This window comes from Drosophila simulans, chromosome 2L (assembly GCF_016746395.2).
Source record: "Drosophila simulans strain w501 chromosome 2L, Prin_Dsim_3.1, whole genome shotgun sequence".
Taxonomy (NCBI): domain Eukaryota; kingdom Metazoa; phylum Arthropoda; class Insecta; order Diptera; family Drosophilidae; genus Drosophila; species Drosophila simulans.
Window position 1 is genome coordinate 8,983,446 of NC_052520.2, and position 19,380 is coordinate 9,002,825.

At 38.7% G+C, this 19,380-nt stretch overlaps 1 protein-coding gene across 4 annotated transcripts; it reads right to left on the bottom strand.

The window, feature by feature from the left end:
- Positions 1-658: 658 nt before the first annotated feature.
- On the bottom strand, positions 659-19,143 carry LOC6731599 (lachesin). 4 transcript variants are annotated; one of them, XM_016178595.3, is made up of 10 exons: positions 18,949-19,143; positions 14,313-14,976; positions 10,677-10,783; positions 8,970-9,186; positions 7,958-8,116; positions 7,738-7,866; positions 3,559-3,709; positions 3,318-3,460; positions 1,599-1,730; positions 659-1,441 (listed from the first exon to the last, which is right to left on the bottom strand). In XM_016178595.3, exons 2-10 carry the CDS (start codon positions 14,632-14,634, stop codon positions 1,203-1,205), a joined length of 1,599 nt encoding a protein of 532 aa, XP_016024275.1. In that variant the 5' UTR covers positions 14,635-14,976; positions 18,949-19,143; the 3' UTR covers positions 659-1,202. The 4 variants fall into 4 exon arrangements, with proteins under 4 accessions (XP_016024275.1, XP_016024274.1, XP_039150477.1 ...); XM_016178594.3 differs by having other exon boundaries at positions 18,911-19,143; XM_039294543.2 differs by having other exon boundaries at positions 659-1,381; positions 18,911-19,138.
- Positions 19,144-19,380: the final 237 nt, after the last annotated feature.

The following is a 19,380-nucleotide window of genomic DNA, read 5'->3' on the forward strand; positions in this document are numbered from 1 at the left end:
ACTCATTTTATATGCTTAAATACATGTTACATAAGTGTAGTTCGTGTATGCGTGTGTTTCTTTGTATATACGTAGTCTATAATTGTATATAATGTAATATATTTGTATATCCTTTTTCCATTGTGTCCATAGCTCTGCGTTCAATTCAATTATATTTCTCAACATTCAACATGCTTTCTTGCTTCAAATTTAATTTGTCTTTAAAGCAACACAATTTAAATTTCCTTTATTTTAGCTTAAATGTTTAACATTTCGTTTTGTCTTTACATTAGTACATTAATAATTCTGTTATTAGTTACATCGTAATTAGGTTGTTGCTATTTAATAACCGAACAAGACTTTATCCGATGAGCCTGGGTGTAAATACTTTGTGGACCATATAATATAAATTAATGATAAACAGGAAATAATATGTTTAATTTGACATTATTAGTTGACACTCCTAAAGTGGATGTTTGATTCTATTTTACTGAATTTCGGATTTTCAAATCATTAATCTCCTGAAATTGATAAGTTAAAATAAATAAATGCATTCGAAACTTGTCCTCAAATGTTAATTACCTATATCTACAAAACTGTATACGTGATTCGGTATATCTGGCCTAATTAAACAATTTCCATGATCGATATGTGTGATGGCTTATTTTTCTTAGCTTAATTTGCATTTCAGCTTGCAATCCTTAAGGCATATGCATAATAATATATTAAGTGTCTGTAATCTTATATGCAAGTGTGAGTCAGCAGCGTTTAACGCACGAATATATAGATGTGTATGCATAGCTATAAGTATAGACCGTGGTAGATTATATGATAACTATGAAACTTTCTCAGTTTGAAGCACAGCATTGAAAGCAAAATGAAATTGCATTTACCCTTTGGTTGGTTCATCTTACCTACTAGTAATAGATTCGCATATGAGTGTTTATAGACCCCCGAGTAAGGGCGTGTGATTGATGGCTGATGACTGATGGCTATACATATGCTTAACGAGCTCAGTCGGACCTGGTCTATATGTATATACCTTGTGATGTATATGGGGAAAGGGCGGATTGTAATTAGGGTCTCTTACACTAGGGTCTAGTTTATTACACATACATCATACATACGCAAATGCCATTCGCTAACGTTACGTGTTTCGGAAAGCCTTACAGCTAGTCCCATACATAGTTAAATCTGGTAACTATAAGCTAGGTTTGCATTAACTAACATAGACTTAGGCTATGGCTAGAACCAACCGCAGATCGGATTGTTAACAACAGCGTCGCGATGACGACGAACAGCCACGCAATGGCCATCGAAGGGTTGTGACCCCGGGACCCGTTGGATTCCGCATCCGCCTCGTTGGCGTTGCCATTGGCCAACAACGGATTCTGCGTCTTATCTAGGAAGGATTTTTGTTCAGATAAACCGATTTCGTTCAAATTCGATTGATATCGCGTATCTGAGTGGATGGCCATGAAATGGTGGGCATGGAATGAAATAGAGCACAAATAGAAGCCGAAGAAATCGTTGTGTGAGTAGGGAAGAGTGATTCAGTGATATAAGTAGTTGGTGCACGGGTTTGGAAAGAATAATGCAGATATATTTTATACACTTACTTTTATCCTGCGCATAAATCGATCGCGTGGAGTCGGGGCCACCATACGCATAATTATTGTTGATCCCATTTTCCCCCCAATGCGAATCCGTGGAGTATATACCCGATGAGGCAGTGGTTGGAGGATATGAAACTGGAAAATATATAGTACATTTTATTTTATAATTTATGATTAGTGTATAATTACGTTCTCAGTAACTAAGCTGGCTAACTATTGAAAGTTTCTATAAATCTGTAAAAATCTGTAGGAGTCGTTATCCAAATTTGATTAAAAATAACAATAGGCTCAACGTTTTCGAAATCTTTTACAATTTACTGTACAAGAACATTTTTATTTTATTGTGACATTTCATTGTATTAAGCTTTTATTTACATTGTTCAACGCATCGACGAACAATAGCAAACATAAGTATTCTATTTGTGGAAAACTGTACTTGTTTTCATATAATTTACATTTTTTTATTTGACATTTGCAGCACGTTTCGGTAAATTTTATTTTTATGCCCTGCTTCATTCTGAACTTATTTAAGGTTTGATGCAGTCTCAATTCACAGATTTTTTTTTGCATCGTTCTGAATAATTTTCGCAGTTGTCTCTCTTTGGGTACTTCATACGCCTCAGTGGTTTATGCGAAATGCTAATTATTTTGTATTTTCATAATAATATGTCAATATGCATATTTTTGTCTGCCGCGGGGCAATAAATGCCGTCAATAATAAAAGCCTATTGCTCCGCACGCTTCCCATTTCAATTTGTTGATAATATAATTCGAGTATTTAAATTTATGCCAGGCCGTTTTTATAAAGTCAATGCAAGAAAAAAGCATCCTAAAATTAAAAAATTCATCAATTTGGCAGCTGACATTTTCTGTTGAATGTTATATATAACGTTTTTAAAAAAAGATTTAACGTTTCATTGTAAAAAATAACTTATTTCTTTTTGCTTTGGGAACTTGTTAGAAGAAGTGTATTTCATCTTCTGTTTTGCTTATTTTGAAGTCTTTAATCTCAGTTCGACTTTCAATCCACTGTCAAGAGGCAGCAATAACCATTTTCCAATCGATAACTTAAAAACATTCGCTACCATCGAATCCGTCACGTAATTAAACTAAATACGTGATATTAACTTGCTACCAATATTATGGTGCATACACGCAACTTTAAAGCCAAGTTTCGCCATTGGCTCATATGAGCCTGAAACTTCTCAGCGCTCTTGGGCGAGGATAAGCCAGAGAAGCCTGGCCAAAAATTCCACACCTTGGCATAGGGACGTGACTTGATTTTTCACTGGCTTTATTATGGCCGCTCAACGAGCTAGAACTACCACATTTCTGGGCGGCTATTTCGGTTCATTCGGGCCAAGTTGCACATGGTACAAAGAGGAAGAGAGTGAGTTCTCGTAGACAGGCAATTAAGTCAGGCCACGAATGTGGTCGAGGTTTTTTTCTACGCCCCTTTCATTTTGGCCTTTCATTTGGCTTTGTCCCTGGCACGGACAAACATCTAAATGACTTAGATTTGTCAATTCGTGTTAAGGCCAATGCGGTAGTTTTTCAATGCCTCGAGTCCTCAATTGGACCCGCTGGACATGGAGAGCTTAATTAGTTGGGCTTCAGCTGGCAATGAAAGGGCTTAAAGAATGCCATGCATTTCTTTCCTTCTACGCCATGGGTTCTTACGTAACAGATTAAAGTTAAAATATTTAGGTGCTTTTAACTTACCGTACAGTCGTATGATGCCATCCGTTTCCCCTCTCGGATTCTTGGCCACACATTTGTAAATACCATCATCGCCACTGCTCACATTGATGATGGTTAACTTCATATGGGTTTTATAAGCTGGCAATCCGACTGTGGCTTCCACTCTGCAGCGGAAAAAGATGAATTATAATCATATTAACAGGACATATTGCGTAATGTATTTTAATGAATTATTTAATAATTTTTTATGGTGTTTACTCACTTGTACTTGTGGGAATCGTGTATGATTGGTCCCTCGCCACGTGTCCAATAGTTCAGAGACGTGGGATGTGCCTCTGTGAAGCATTCGATGGTGACGTTGAAACCTTCTGGAGCACCAACCAACTGATGGGGTATAAGCAGCATTGGGGGAACTGAAAGGAAACAAATAAAGACTTATATAGTTAGGAGACAGTACGAGCCCTACCTAAAATTCTACATTCAATAATTTTGCATTTCTCTATCATCTAACTGCTGCTCGGACATTTCGGTAATCAAAAAAGTTCAACTCCGCAAATTTATAAACTTAACTTGGAAGTAAACTTGTGGTCAAGTTCTCTATAATTCATTTGAGTTAGTTTGAAAGTTTTTTTCTTCCATTTTTTATTGACAAACAACAAAGTTTCAAGACCGAAATATATTTATGCATATGTTTAATATATTTTTTGCCTGCTTTTTTAGGTTTATGCAAATGCTCTATTTTAGTTTTGATTTAAGCAGGCATTTTCTGCTCAGACTGATTTTCATTTAAATTGCAAGTCAAGCCGGAGTCACCAAGAGAAACTTCTCGAAAGCCTCGAATAAAGCGAAAAAAAGAGACTATTTTCTTTCAACGAAATCTTATGAATAGCATTATTCGGGATTTTTTGCCATCTTGAGTCGACTCCCAGCGTGCACCGCCTGCACCTTTGCAATTATATGCGAGGACATCTATGGAAATCCAACCTTTGCCACCTCGAGAAACCAAACATAAAAACCTCCCGCACTTCAGGCGCATTTGGCGCACAGTTTTAATTAAGATATTAAATGGGGAAATGCCGCAGAGAGTGGGACTAATGAACACTCGAGCACTACGTTTTTCCTATCATTATTGTCAGCAGCCCAGCATCGTCGGCATCTTCATCATCATTAAGGGGCACAATGGATGTTCTTCTGGCATATTTTTTGTTTTGCCTTGTCATTTGTCTGCCTGTTTTACCTTTTGTTGATTTATGTCCACCAAGAGTTGGCAATTAAGCTGAAGGCAAACGAAAAATGGCATGGAAAGGGATTCTCCCCGATGGTCCAATTGAATTTTTAATCAGCTTGGACACAAATTAGCGTCGGTTCTGCTGGCTTTTCTGTACGCTTATGAAAAGTATCTCGTGGATCTTTTGTATTTTTGATGAGGTGCTCAGAGCCATCAGAGCTGGGTATAATCCTTTTTACCAAAACAAGCTTAAGTGTGACGAAGTGAGCAGCTTAATTAGCCTGTCAGCGAGTTGGGTCAAGTGGGTTAGTTGGTACTCAAATGGCTCTCTTCGCCAATTACGGATAACAGAAGAGAAGGAAAATCCAATTTCCCATCTTTGCCTTTAGATTTCTAGATCGACCAATAATATTTTGATTGGCAGATTCTTTAATAAAAACACGAAGATTTTTCTTTGATTTTTCAAACTTATGGGGAAGCACACACTCACACACATACACGTACAGGAGAGCCCGAACAATTTGTTAAAACAACTGTGACAGCTTGCATATGTCCTTTGGCTGGGACACACATACATTTACATCGGGCCACACACGCATACGTTTATTTTTGTGGCGTGCGTTGCTTAGCAAGCAGGAAGCAACAAATTCAGTTTCTGTTTCCGGTTCCGAAGAGAAAGAGAGAGCGACTGGTTCTTATATGTACATATTTCTGACTGCATACTGATTTGTTGCCTTTGTGCAACCGACACAGAAACAGCAATAGCACTAGCAACAGTAACAGAATCAGAATCAGAAACGGAAAAGTTCGCCGGCAAAAGGGCAACATATGCTGCAAACGACCCTTAACCTGTCCCAATCCAAAGGAAACCGTCCAAGGCAAAAACCAAAAGCGAAACATTTCCCTCACTTATTTCGTATGCAGCACAGATATTCCATATTGATATAATTTCTGTTCATTTTTCGCCAGCAGACAACTTTTGAGCGCAGCTTAAGCGAAAGTCAAGCAGAAATCACCTTGAAGTTGTCGTTTCCTTTATTTCCATTCATTTTAATTGCCCACACAAAAGGGAAACCCAGGACCAAGTGCCGACTGCAAGGAGTGGAAGGACAAACATTTGTCCGGGATAACAGCTTCTTCCACTCCTTTCGAGCACTGATTTAAATTACAATTGAGTGGCGACAATATTGGCGAAAGGAAAGCCGGAAAAGCCAGCAAGCCCGGCCAGCAGTCGAGTCAAGCAGCTGTTAAGTGCCACAAGGACTCGCGTTGAGTCAACAATAATTTAGCTTTGGAGGTGGGATGGTGGCTTGTTGGACATTGAGTGACATTCTTTTCTTTCCGCCTGCGTCTCCATAGAAAATTTGTAGAAAAAAGGTGAGCTGACTGCGAGTGTAAACAACTTGAAAATTAGCCGTTAATGAAGCCTCGTTAAGGGGTTGAATGGTGGCCGAGAGGATTACTGTTGAAGTGGCAGCATTGTCGAACAGTTGCGAGCCATTGATTGCGCCACCGGGGAGACCGTCCTGAAAAAAAATCCTGCGACAATATTTGTGGAATTAGTGCGGGTCGAAATGGGAATGATGGCAAGGACTTGATTGTCGCACTAGAAGATTGCGTCTGGGATGCTTTTTCCCTTTTCTCAGTAATCGGCAATTGCTAAAGGCTATCACTCGATTGAATACGGGCAGGGATTGTAATGTTAGCTAGTCCAATTTCTTCATTTAAATGACATTTTTATTTTGCCTAATAAATATATAAATTCAGCTTAAAAATGTATAAACAAGTATATCATATAATTGCATAACCTTTTTAAGCAACCTTAATGGCATTGGCTTAAAACAAATTAAAGAATAAATATTACAAAATTATACATATTCCATCTACATTTTTTTTTCAACCACGTGTCCATTTTTTCACCATTCCAATTTAGAGACACGGATTCTATCTAGAGAATCTGAACACTCACAAACATCGAACAATTCCTTTTTTATGGAGGACATCTGCAGCAATCAAGGTATTTTCGACTCTTCTGTTTGTATTTTGACCATTTTTTTGCGACTCTCCTGCCACAAGTGTATTTGGTATTGCACTTTTTGCCGGCCAGAGGTTAGCCATGGCCGACTGTTAACGGAAACTGGAACTGGTTTCAGCCCAGTTTGGTATGGTATTGCGAAGGGGGAATTGGAGCCACTGTTCGTTCGACGGAGGTTTGTTTGGTTACAGCAGCGAATGTCGTGTACAAAACAAAAATAGATTTATGCTTGCGGCATTTTTAAGTGACAGCAAACGAGCAAATTTCTGTGACGACCACGACCACGCCCACGGAAAGTCCTGACGCCCACCTCCCAGGGCATGACAGGAGTTGACAGCACATGTGATGTGTCTGTCGCCTGTTATAAATCTTAAAAAAGTGCACAACGGCAAACGCAGTGATTTGATTCTGTCTTTCCATTTTTTTTTGTACCGCTGCCATAGTATAAGCCACAAACTGCAGCAGCTACAAGTGTGCTTCCGATTGAAAAAAAAAATTGTAGCCCAGGGCCTCTTTGTGGGTTTTTTGAGGGGACTTTGGTACCGAGACATAAAAAGAAGCTTTAAGGTATTGGCCAGTTGTGTTTTGGAAAAGACAGTTGCGTACTCTAGAAACTACTACAACGAATTTTATTTTAAATTCCTACAATATTTATACATATTTTTTTGCTCTGCGATCGAAAGCATTTGAATCACATTTAATGCGTAATAAAAGGTAAGACATACAATTAATTAATTAATCAGTGCTAAGTTCCGTTAAACCAATTACTGAAACAAAATACTTTAATTTATAGCGTTTTATAAGCAATATCCGCGGTAGCTTCAATCAATCCCCAACAATTTTCCCCGAAAGTTCGGCTTTAATCCGCTGCTGACAAATGGAAATATGAGCGGCTGCGAATCCTGAAGTAAACAACAAAAAATAATAAACCCAACCATTTCAACAGCAAAACAAATTCCCAGTACGCACGTAACAAAAATAAATTGAAAGCCAAAATGAAAAAAAAAAGGAGAAGGCAAATGGAAACAACAACGCTTTTATTTAGATTTAACTAACTTTTTCGCGGCTACTTTATCGAATCTGGTAACTATTCATATCTAGCAGGAGTGGAATTAAAGGATCCTGTGGTTACTTGACCAATTTTTAAGGACTGCGGTAATCTAATCCAATGTACTTACAGTCCACGCTGACTTTGATGCGCTTGGAAACCGTGGGTGGAACCCCATTGGAGGCGATGCACAGATAGGCGCCCATGTCCAGTCGGGAAATGCGAGTTATCTCGAGGGTGTCGCCCTCCCATTCGTTCACTGGAAAGGTGTGCGGAAAAGAGGTGAAAATCAGTTTGGGCAAATGACAGGGGAGAGCGCTAAATGATTGATGCAGTGCATCCGCACTTACCTATGTGATTCTTATTGATGGCTATGCGGGAGTTATCGTCGCGTTTCCATTTGATAATGGGTCTGGGACTACCGCTGGCCCGGCATCTCAGCGAAATGTTGGCTCCCTCCCGCACAATCACATCGCTGGAGCTCAGCGAGTCGTCGATGTTGGGGGGAACTGGAAAAGATGCAGGGAAATGGGTATAATCTTCAATATCCGCTAAACTCTGGTAATCCTCTTAAATAGATGCAGTCAGCAGTCATTTAAAATTGAACTCTGCCCTCGTATTTATGCATGATAAATATTTGCCAACACATAAAAAGCTGTAGTTTGGCATCAGGAAATTGCTTTTAATATGAACTCTGCTGTCACACAGCAATTATTTTCCAATTTCTCATTATTCGCTGAAATCGAAAAGCATTTATTGGTCATGAAACGGCGGCGCCATTCAAAAATTTGAATTCATTTCGAGCATTTCAATATGTTGTTTACTTAGGGCCCAACACAATTATCAGGGTTTTTAATATTTAATTTCATTAGAAAAGCACTTGATGTAACTATGGATATGCTATTATATGCCGTACATTTTCATATATGTATATGATTTTAAAGTTTCGCTCTATGTCTTTTTTGTTGCCCGCGTATAATTTCGTTTCTTTTTCTCGCACTTTTTAATTAAAAGCATGCGAATTCGCTCCCTTTTCCACAAATATGGCATGCATTTTTAATAATTTGTTTGTTGTTTGCCCAGGCAGGGAAAATAATTTCGCCGCGGCAAAGGATTCACTGAACTGTGCTCCGTTCCGGCTACTGGGCCTCGCCGAATCCTGATTCCAGGATTCGGCTCTGGACTCCACTTCGCAGCCGGCTTTCTCCCGATTTGGGCGTTTTTGTTTTTGCCATGTTTACACTCCGCTTTAAGGCACATAAATTATTTTTTAATTCGCCCCGTATTTGGACAGGACTTTCCCGGCAGTTCCTGTGGAAGTCCCCAAGCTGCCACACCCTGATAAGATGCCCCACAACTTACCGACAACGTTCAGGTAGCCAAACTGCGTTTTGGCCGTCACCGTATTGATCTGGCACATATATCGACCCCGGTCCTCCTCGTGCACGTTGTTTATGTGCAAATACCACGTGCGGTGCCTGTCGTGCTTGTCGTGCGTGACACTGATGCGCGGATTGCGCGTGATCACGTGATTGTGAACGGTCAGGATGGCGGACTGCTCGAAGTGCATCCAGGCGACCTGAAATGGGGATTGGGTTAACTTATAGCTGCAGTTCCATCTAGCCAACTGATTCATAAGTTAATTTACTTCATATTCAATTGCTTAATGTGTAACAGTGCTGCTTTAAAAATTTAATTAATTTACATCCTAGCGAGATAAACAAATTCTAAGGATTTTAGTTGTTTAAGCATTTAGTACGTTTCCCACCACTGCTAGTACTTAAGAAAAAAGGGAACTTTTTAATAACATTCTAACACCAGTCATTTTTTTTCGGTCTGCCACTACACACGTACTATATGGAACATCCAGCAATTTCACAGCTCAGCATCAGCAGTCAAAATGGAGCGAAAGGACAAAAAAGTGGGTGGGCTGGGAAATGGGTGGCAGAGAGCGGAAGCGAGAAAATTGCATCATAGTGTCGCACATAAAAATAAACGCAACCGGTTACAAGTCGCAGGATGTGCGGGAAAAGGAAAAGCACCGACTCCTGTGTGAGTGTGTGGTGATAGCTATGAATTACATGCAGCCAATATAAGTACATATACATCTGGGGAAAGGATGTAAGGGAAGCCTTACTTACAGACGCCCAGCTACTTAAACATGCCATTCGACTAAAGCTAAACCGGGTCTCTCCGGCTTCTCCACCTTGGGCAGGAATTTTCCAAGGGTTTTTCCCATTTCCCAGCATGCACTGCACGTTTCTCGTTTTGCAGCACATTTTCTTGTTGCTCTCATTTACACCTCAATTTGATTCTATTTCCTGCGTTCCGACAGACTATCGAATGGGCTCCTAGCAGCCAACTCACGCTAACAAGGCCGTCTTTGATGGCTACTTGAGTCGGGAAATCTGGCACTCCGGGTACTCCGAGTGTCCCCTAATGATGCCCGCAGTTGGTGCGAGTAAGCCGCTTCCGACATTCATGGTAATGATCTGCTTAAGTCCCATCGAAAGCAGTGGCATTTGAATGGTTGTTTCGGGAAGAATGCAAACTGCAGTCTGCAGGCTGGAGAGTCAATGGAAATTAATTAGTGGGCTCGCTTCCCATCGCGCTGCCAGCTCATTTGCAATGCACTCCCGGTCTAATCTTTTAAGACATGATTTTTATGCCAAGTAATCAAATCATTAGCACTCATTACAAGCTGCTTAATTAATAAATCATTTCACGTCCCTTCTCGTGCAACCCCATTTATTGTGGCCCTTTCGCTTTTCCCGCTCTGTTTGGACTTCTTTTTGGACTTTTGGCCGAAAGCAAAACGGCTAATGGTGCATAAAAACTAAGCGATTCGACGTCAGCACTTTTTTGAAATTAATTCAGACGGTTCTGCAAGGCCACTGGTAAAATTATATTGGTCGTGATTTAAGATCGCAATGAGGTAGGGGTTTAAAAACCTGACTTCACTATTGTGTCCTTACCACTTAACTGTTCGTTAAATTGTTGCCTTTATAAACAAGTAAATTATATATTTCTTCTAATTATGTAGTAGTAGTGATGGTCATTTTTACTCACCTTATATGAGCCCAGATTTTTCACGGAGCAACCGAGTTTAACATTACGTCCAGCAGGTACAGTTACGTTTTCGATGTATTCAGTAAATTCGGGTTCTTCGACGACAACTACAAAGCACAGAGATTAACAAAACAACGAGTAAAAAATGAATTCATTTTAATTTAGTGCATGAAATATTCAAATAGTTTTATTCCTATATTTGACTTAGTTCTATGTCAATATGCCGCTCATGAATTTGCATAATCAAATAAACCATAAAAATCAATTATGCGAGCAAAATTAATTGTAAAAATGTTTCGAAATTCGTGCGGGCGCAAAGTGGGCGTGGCATTGGTTTGCAAAAATGACACTTCGGGGTGCAAAATAATTATTTCATTGATTTTTGCGTTGACTCATTATTTTTGCTGCTGTTCGGGAATTTGCTGGCGGGCAAATCGAGCAACAACAAATGTGTACAATTATAATTAAACACATGTTTCAAGCACACAGGCGTAAAGGAAATTTCACTTAAATATTTGCTTCGAACATCAACAAGTTAAACTCTTTTTCGCAACCCCTCGATGCGAAAATATTCAGCCACAGTTGCAGCTGCGTCGATTAACTTTTAATGACTATACAATTTTGTCGAAATGCATTTAAATTGTGCCGTTAAGGCAACTATGAAAGCTCCTAGCGGCATTTCCCCCATTATTCAGACAAATATTGATAGTCCACAGGCGAAAAGGGGACAAAGGGGACAAAGGGGTTTGCCAAAGGGGAGGAGACTTAGCTTCATTCATTTAGCTGCTAATTTAGTTGAGCCAAGCAAATATTTAATATAGAAATTCAATTTTTGTTTGCTTTGAGCATGATAGCCTAACGAAATAGCTTCGGCAATTCAATTAAACTGTTTGAGTTGCAATTATTTAATCGCATTCCTGAAAAGGCAACAATTATGCATAACAAATCACACGATTTCAATGAAGTCGAAATGCGGCTTAGAGGGACAGTCAAAGACTTTTGAAAATGAAATGAAAAGACGTGAGCTTGAGAAGTTTTCAGAATTACGTTAATAGACAGTTTCGTTGTGCAACAAAGTAATTTTTGCTTAAGTTAAAGGAATTAAAAATATAATTCTCTTATTGACATTTGTCCGATTGGATCTTAATTCGAAATTGCATTGGTTCCTGATTTAAAAGAACACAGGGAATTTTCGAATTTTAATTAGGATTGCGTTTGCCGCATTTATATTTGGGTAACTTAATTTGACGACCCAGAAATGGTTTCGAACTATTGCTTTAGCTTAATTAGATATTTATGATGACTGCTGTGCCTGCCAGTCATGTGTAGTTAGTATGTAAAATGCAAACTGAAAACCAAATAGAGAGTTATGTACAAATATGCAATTCCCGAATCGAAATGTGCAGAAGTCGCTACAATTTGGTTGACTCCACGAGGCCATAGGCGATGCAAACAATAAGCTTTTTGGGCGCACCCTCCAGTAAAGTCCAACTAATTACGACACAATAACACAAAAAAATGTGTTAATAAATGAAATTAATCCAATTTTAAGTCACCAAAAAACAGAGGTCAGATAATGGTACATTCTCTATTAAGTTGTGTAAACATCACAAGTAAAATTGAAAGAGGAATAAGTGATTTTAGTTTGTAATATCTGGATATATATTGAATATAAACACATTTCTTTGGCATCCGCCAGCGGCAATAGGCTATTTAAGTTATTCATATCGGCATGAAAACAATAGTATTTTTTTGAGTAACTTGAACTGATGAAAAAACAGGAGCAATGGGCAAATTTTGCGACCCAATGATGCAATTCTAGCGTGGGAAGTTTACGCAATGGCAACAGCAGCGGGGGAAAATGGCCTGCATAATCATGGGATTTCATCCAGCTGCAATTTTCGCGCCAGAGCGCGTGTCTGCATATAAATTTTGTTGAGGTCTCAGCCTTTTGCCACCACGCCCCCGACGCCCACTCGACCACGCCCTAAAATAGAGGCAACAAGCAATCAAATGGGAAGTCTGTTAGAGATAACAGGTAACAGGGAAAGTTGTCAACTTTTCGAAATGCCTAATCTACAAATGTTGGATTTAAAAAGATTTTTGAGATTTTCAATTTATTTATAATAATATTAAAACATTTGATCACAATAAACTACTCAAGAGAAAACAGATTATGAACTTGGAGATACATTAAAGATGAGAAAGATGATCGCTTAATAGCTGCCGTTTATGAATTATGCATAGCTTACTTTAATAAGGAATTTATTATATTATCACACATAAAAAGATTCAATTTTTTACACAAATTGGTAATTTTCCATTTTGCCTTTAACTAAATATTCAGCAGTTAATTGAAGCTGGCATTGCATTTTTGCCTGCACAATGAAGGTGCTCGATTCATGAATAAATTCGCAGCTCGCAATGCATAAACACGCTGGCTATGATATTGGCCATCGGCAGTTGAGACTTGGCGGCAGGAAGACGAGTCAGCGGTAGGATATCCACGAGGATGTGCATAAGGACGAGGATGATGCGGTGGATGTCGCCTGTTGCGACATAAATTGCGCTGCCTGAATGAATTTTGCGCGCAGTTAAACGGCATTATTGCTGTTGTTGGGTCCTGTGTTTCCATCGTTTTTGTTGCCACTGCACCTGAGAACAATGACAGCCGGCACTCACAGGAGCTGAGTGGCAAATCGGAGTTGGAGGCGTGTTCACCCCGCGGCTCTGTCACCATTCGGGATTCATTTTTCCCCCGTCACGTGGCGTCACACTCAGAACTAGCGTTTTCCACAACGGAAGTATTGCATTTCGAAATGAAAAATTCTGTGGTATGAATTTCATCTAAATTTCAACAAATTCGGTTTCATTTAAAATAATGACATTTGGAATGTTTATGGAAATTCAACCAATTTAAAATATTTACGTGCATTTGTCGTTAAGAGTGTAAAATTCTATGCGCATCAAATCATTTAACGTTGTCTTTGGAGAAACCACTATACATTTTGCATAAAAGCGTACTGTAGCAAATAGTTTAAATGAAGTTTATCCTAAGTGCAGGTTCAGTAGCGTTTTATGTGTGCACGAGGTTATCTGTGAACTGCTACCTTTGCCGCCCATTCTGCCCAGGTGGCTTTCAATTTTTGGCATAAAGCCTTGTATCACCTTTGCCCTGCGGCTCAAATCTCCCCCAATCTATGGGTATTTGTCCCCTTTTCCCCATTTGTCTGTGCAAATATGATTGGCTGCGGGGGCCTTGGTCGCCTACGTGGCATCAGAGTGTTATTGATGGCATCAGGCAGCGGGAGTCGGAAAGCAGCCAAAAGGCAATCGCGGATAAAGATAAAGTGCGATTGCAATATTTACACTGCCCTACAAAATTGCCAGTCAATGCAAACATGGCGTTGTGGGAGTCTTGCTTGTATGGTATTATAGCAACAAAATTGTAGAGAAATTGTACACGGAAACATATTGATCATAAAAGTAATATATTTATAAAATATTATATAGCTGTGTTTATTATCCACTTACGCAGTTATATTTAATAAACACCCTAATTTGATGTGCTTTTTGTGGCAGTGTACTGCCACTTCAGTTAAATATTCATTTAGATATGTTATGACTGATACTCACTGTTTAAATTCGAGGTCGGCACATTGGCCCCGCCTCCGGCCACAATCACGCCATTGCTGCCGACCACGGTGCTTCCGGTTCCGCTGCCAGGCACAGGTCCTCCTCCGCCCGCTCCATTGCCAGCTGCTCCTCCGAAGTTTGGAACCAATCCAGTCGCCACCGTCTTGGTTCCAGACGGATGTTTGCCCTGGGCAGTTCCGACGCCCCCGCCGCCGCCGCCACCGTTTAGAATCTGCGGCAAGATGATCTTGTTGGTGGAGTCCCCCGCTGTTGCCGCGAGCACTAGGAGGGCCCCAATTAGATGCCAGGACGGGGGCAACATCAACTTGCCGTTGCGGTCGACTCAGCCACAGCCAGGAGCCCCAATGATGGCCTCGCCTCCTGGCCAAAGTGCATTCTCTCGGATCTACTGGCTCAGTTTTTACCACCTCACTGCCGCGGACTGGTTTTTAAAACGCCGCGGGGTTTGTTTGTGTTTTCGCTTTTGTTCGGAGTTTTTCACACGGTTTTGTTATCGCAGTTTTTGGCTTGTGGCAATTACCACATTTTAGATTTTTTTCACAGGATTATTTCCTTCTGGCATTTACTTAATATGTTCTGTTTGTAAGCAACGCCATTTTGGTAAAAATCATTTTATAAGTCCCTTAAATTGTTTTCACCACACCTAAAATATGGTTAATATTAAAATCATTATATAAATAACGGAGTCGCAAAAAAAAGGTTATTATATAGACTGAATATGAGGAATATACTGAACTTGACTCCTATTATTTTACAATCAATTTCAATTCTTATCACTCTTAAGAAACTAAAATTTTTCAAACATAACTTAAAAGTGTTGACTAGTTCTTGCAAACTTTAAGGTCCCAGTCGTTTTTAGTGATATTGCCATAGGCAAAACAACGAAAAAACAGCCTCAATTCTCGAGTTTTCCATTTGACTTTAGCACCCATAAATTTGCTTTCAATGCACTGGATTCCCACTTTCCTGTTCCCTGCCCAATTGTTTGCTGTCTAGTAACTTTCAACGCATGCACACAGATGCCATGCAGATTTGCTGGGGAATTCAATAAAGTTTGGCAAAATATTATGCCATAGAGCCGCACGCTAGCTGCCTGCCACGCCCCCTGTGCGTAGGCGGTTCGCACGTGTTGCAGCAAAGTTTAAGCCACCAAAAGGGAAAAAGGGCCAACGGAATAACCAAAAAGTCATAAAGATTTGCCTGAGCAGTAGCAACTTGAGCGCCCTCTGGCGACCAGTTGATAAATGTCCTTTTTTATATGGTTTATCTGTGGGCAAAAAATTAAATGTCGGAAAAGGCCTAACCGGAACTCATAAAAAATACATTTCTTTTTCAACATATTTGATACTTGAGTCTGCGAACTTTATGAAATCTTGGAGAAATAAAGTTTCCATACCGCATGTGCTGAAAGCCAAGTTTATGCCAATTAATTTAAATGCTCTTTTCATTTGTTGTTTATCTTAAGTTTTGGTTCCTTCACTTGTTTCCTTCCTCACTGACTATTCGTTTTTTCTTTTACAACTTTATTTTTGTCTATGAAGTAGTATCTTAAGATCTGCTAAAAGAAATGTGCACAGTGTGCCTTAATTTCAGCTGTACATCAAATATTTATGATTTAATTAATAAAATATCATATAGCATATAAATTAAATTAACATTTTAGACCTTATCGTAAAAACGAAATCAACTTTATAAACACCACTAATATTTAACTAACTTCATAATTTCCATCAACATCTAATTGATAATAGTAATTTAGATTGATTTTTAGTATTGACACTTCATTTTGGAAAATCGAATTCCATAAATTTTTAATTTTTACTTAAATTATTTTCATTGGGATAGTCGGTATGTGTCTGATATTGTAGTTTAAATTCATTGGTCTTTGAAATATAGTTGTGTCACGCGCAGTCCTCTACTCTGGTTTCTGTTTCTTGGCCATCTCATCCAAAACTTTATCTTAAAAATTGTATTTTTTATGGCTTTTGAGCGTGTCGCCTTCAGCTTTTTAGGGGGTCCACACGCAGCTTGCGTAACACTTACACAGACACAGAGACAAAACTTTTTCCCTTATGACTCGCTTATGAAATTAAGCAATTTTGGCGCCACCTCTTCCCCCAAAAACCACGCACACATGATAAAGCTTTTTTGGTATGGACCGAAACAGATTTACCATCAGAAACAAGAACAAGAAGTCCAACAAATTTTATGCACTTTTTTATGAGTTTGGCAAAGTGTTTGTAATTAAATTAATAAATTGTTGAGGGAGGAACTTGTTTCGAATCTGTTTGTCTTGTATTTTTATGCTAGGAAATTAAATTTTAATGGGGCTATTTAGTGTTTGTTTGGTTTTGACTGTTTTTATAATGATAACTTTTTGGTAAAACAAATTGGCTTATAATTGTTGCGGGATTAAAGGGACTTAACTAAACGGGTGTGTAGATGAAGGATAAAACATTTGTTTGGCTTCTGTTTTGTTTATGCTGACTAAGTTCATAGCCATTATAATATTTTTTATTGGTGTTTAAATTTTTTTTTTTAAGATACTGTTAAATTAATCTTGACATTGTCATTAGCCTAAGAAAAATGTTCCTAGCTCTCAGGGGATTTCTCCTAAGCTTCTATAAATGTCTGACAGCTTTTAACCTTCGTGGTTTCCTGGTAATAGAGGGGAAAAAAGAAAACAGCACAAAGGAGGCCGGAATGGAATTAAGATATGTTTACCTATTTCCGAATTTATTTACATTAAAAGGTTCTTCAAAGAAGAAGCAAGCTAGGAGGTTTGTGCCTATTACCTATCACTAATATTTTGGTAGAAAACAGTACGAACATGGAAATAAAATTTCCATTTAATTTGGTTACATTTATATTTGATCGAAAAGTCGGTAGTTTACGTTACTGTCTAATTCGAATGATACGAGTTTAATTGGACTCAATTTATCTCTGGATAAAGTACTCTATTATATTTTCAGAAGTGCAATATAGAAACTAAATTTACCAAATAAACGCACCAATAAATATCCACTTATGACCAAAGCTCACACATATATTCGACATCATCATCAGCAGCATCATAGTTTTGCAATTTTGTTTGTTTTACTCTGCACAATTTGTAAAGTTCCTGTAACTGCAAACGTCAAACCAAACTTGAGCAAACAAAACGCAACAAAGCTGAACTCAAAAAAGAATTCAAAAAAAGATGGAAATAAATAAAGAACCAATAAGCCCTCTCTTCACTGGCTTCTGAAAAAAGTTCTGAAACAGCTGACATCCATGAGTTTCCCATCCTTCTACTGCTCTGTGTGTTTACGTGTCTTACTCAAACTGTATCAGCTCCATATTGCCATTGATCTGCAATGATGCCTGAATGCAAAACATCCCATTCTACAGTGGATACCCAAAATAATGAATTATTTCACATATGCTTCTTAAAATATATAAAAATATATAAATAAAATAATATTTTTAATCTACCACTTTATCTTTAATTTTTGGTTGTGTTTTGAATAAATAGATTTGCTTACTATTTAAAGAAAAGTTTAGATTGAGCTTTGACAATATTCATACACAAAGATTTATTCTCCATTTGGAATAGATCTGTGTCCAGTAACACATAAGCCCCACTGTACACTGCGTTGTCTGTCTCTATCTCCTTCCCCATTAAGTATGCAAGTTTTCAGCAGTTGGCAGTCGGGTCCTGGCCCCTTTCCCTGCGTATCCTGATTCTCATGGCTGCAGTGGGTTAATGTATTTTTAAGCTAAATTCTTTGTTTATATTTGCCTTGCTGTTTTCGGTTGTGTTTGTGTGTTGTGCATTGCGTTGCAGTGGCAGCAACTGCTTCCCTTTATCAATCGCAACAAAATTCCCCTTCGACTACTTTTTTTGCGAGTTGTCCCAAAGTGAACTCTAGTGGATTCATTTATTCGCATATAAGTTTGTTTGGGAATTTTTCACAGATTGAAGTGTGGCGTTGTGTGCGTGTCTGCCAGTTTTCGGGATTTAAGGACTTCGAGGGTCCTGGAGCTAGTCTCGCTGTTTGTTTACTTTTTGTTGGCATGAAATGTGCATTAGCAGAGTTAACTGTTAATTGTTTACCCATTTCGAGGGCCTGACAAGTGACATGTGAGTTTGTGGTCTGGATTGTAGTTGTGGTTAACCTTAAAATGGAGTTCAGTTATTTGAAATACTCGCACCAAGATAAATCGAATCGAATAAATCGTCCCAAACTTACAAAATGAAATTAGGTTTATATACATTAATATGTAGCGAGATGAAACGCATGAAACCAACTCCTTTTTTGATATCCAATTTTAATCATAGCTTATAATATAATTACTAATCCTAACCGGCACTCGCACTTTTAAAAATTGTTATACCTTTCGATTTAATATACTTCTGTGACTGACATTTATAAATAATATCTAAACTTTATTTAAGTTAAAATTCCATATTTTTATAAAGTGTATTATAAAATGTATTTAATTCTTCAGAAACTATGTAGCAATAAAATATTTTAATCTATCTACGTATGCCAACCACTTTTACAAATTGTAATATCTTTCAATAAAACGCTTACAAGTTATGTTATTTTTTAAATTTTATATGCAAGTGGACCTATATTTTTTAGCTCGACTTTAATGTTACGATCACGTTGAGTCTGGTGCTTCTATTTTCCATCGATCACATTACACTTGAATACGACTTTCCCTTTGCCGGGGATCTTTCACACATGTTTTCAGGGTAACACCGATAAAACGCGTCCGCTTCGTGCAGAATCCGTAGCGAAACTGATTTGCCGACGAAACCTAATGCTCGCACAGAGCCGGGCTCTGGCTTTCCACCAACAACAATAAGGGAAAATCTAACGAATGGGAAGTGCTGTTACGTATACGCCGCGTTGGCCGAGTGATAACAGGCGGGGACGACGGCCGACGGCCGACAGAGCGAGCCGAAGTGTAGCTTCGGTTTAAGCCAACCAAAGGACGCAGGATGCTGTTCATTGGTAGTTGTTGCTGCCGGTTGCTGGTTATGCCCGGTATCCTTGTT

Bases quoted from the DNA above. Each gene is read 5' to 3' on its own strand.
- LOC6731599 (XM_016178595.3), bottom strand. From the start codon at position 14,634: ATGTTGCCCCCGTCCTGGCATCTAATTGGGGCCCTCCTAGTGCTCGCG. The intron at 8,117-8,969 runs GTAAGTTGTGGG...CATCTTTTCCAG, and splicing joins TGGCTACCTGAACGTTGTCG to TTCCCCCCAACATCGACGAC. The intron at 3,710-7,737 runs GTAAGTACATTG...GTTTCCTTTCAG, and splicing joins CATCAAAGTCAGCGTGGACT to TTCCCCCAATGCTGCTTATA.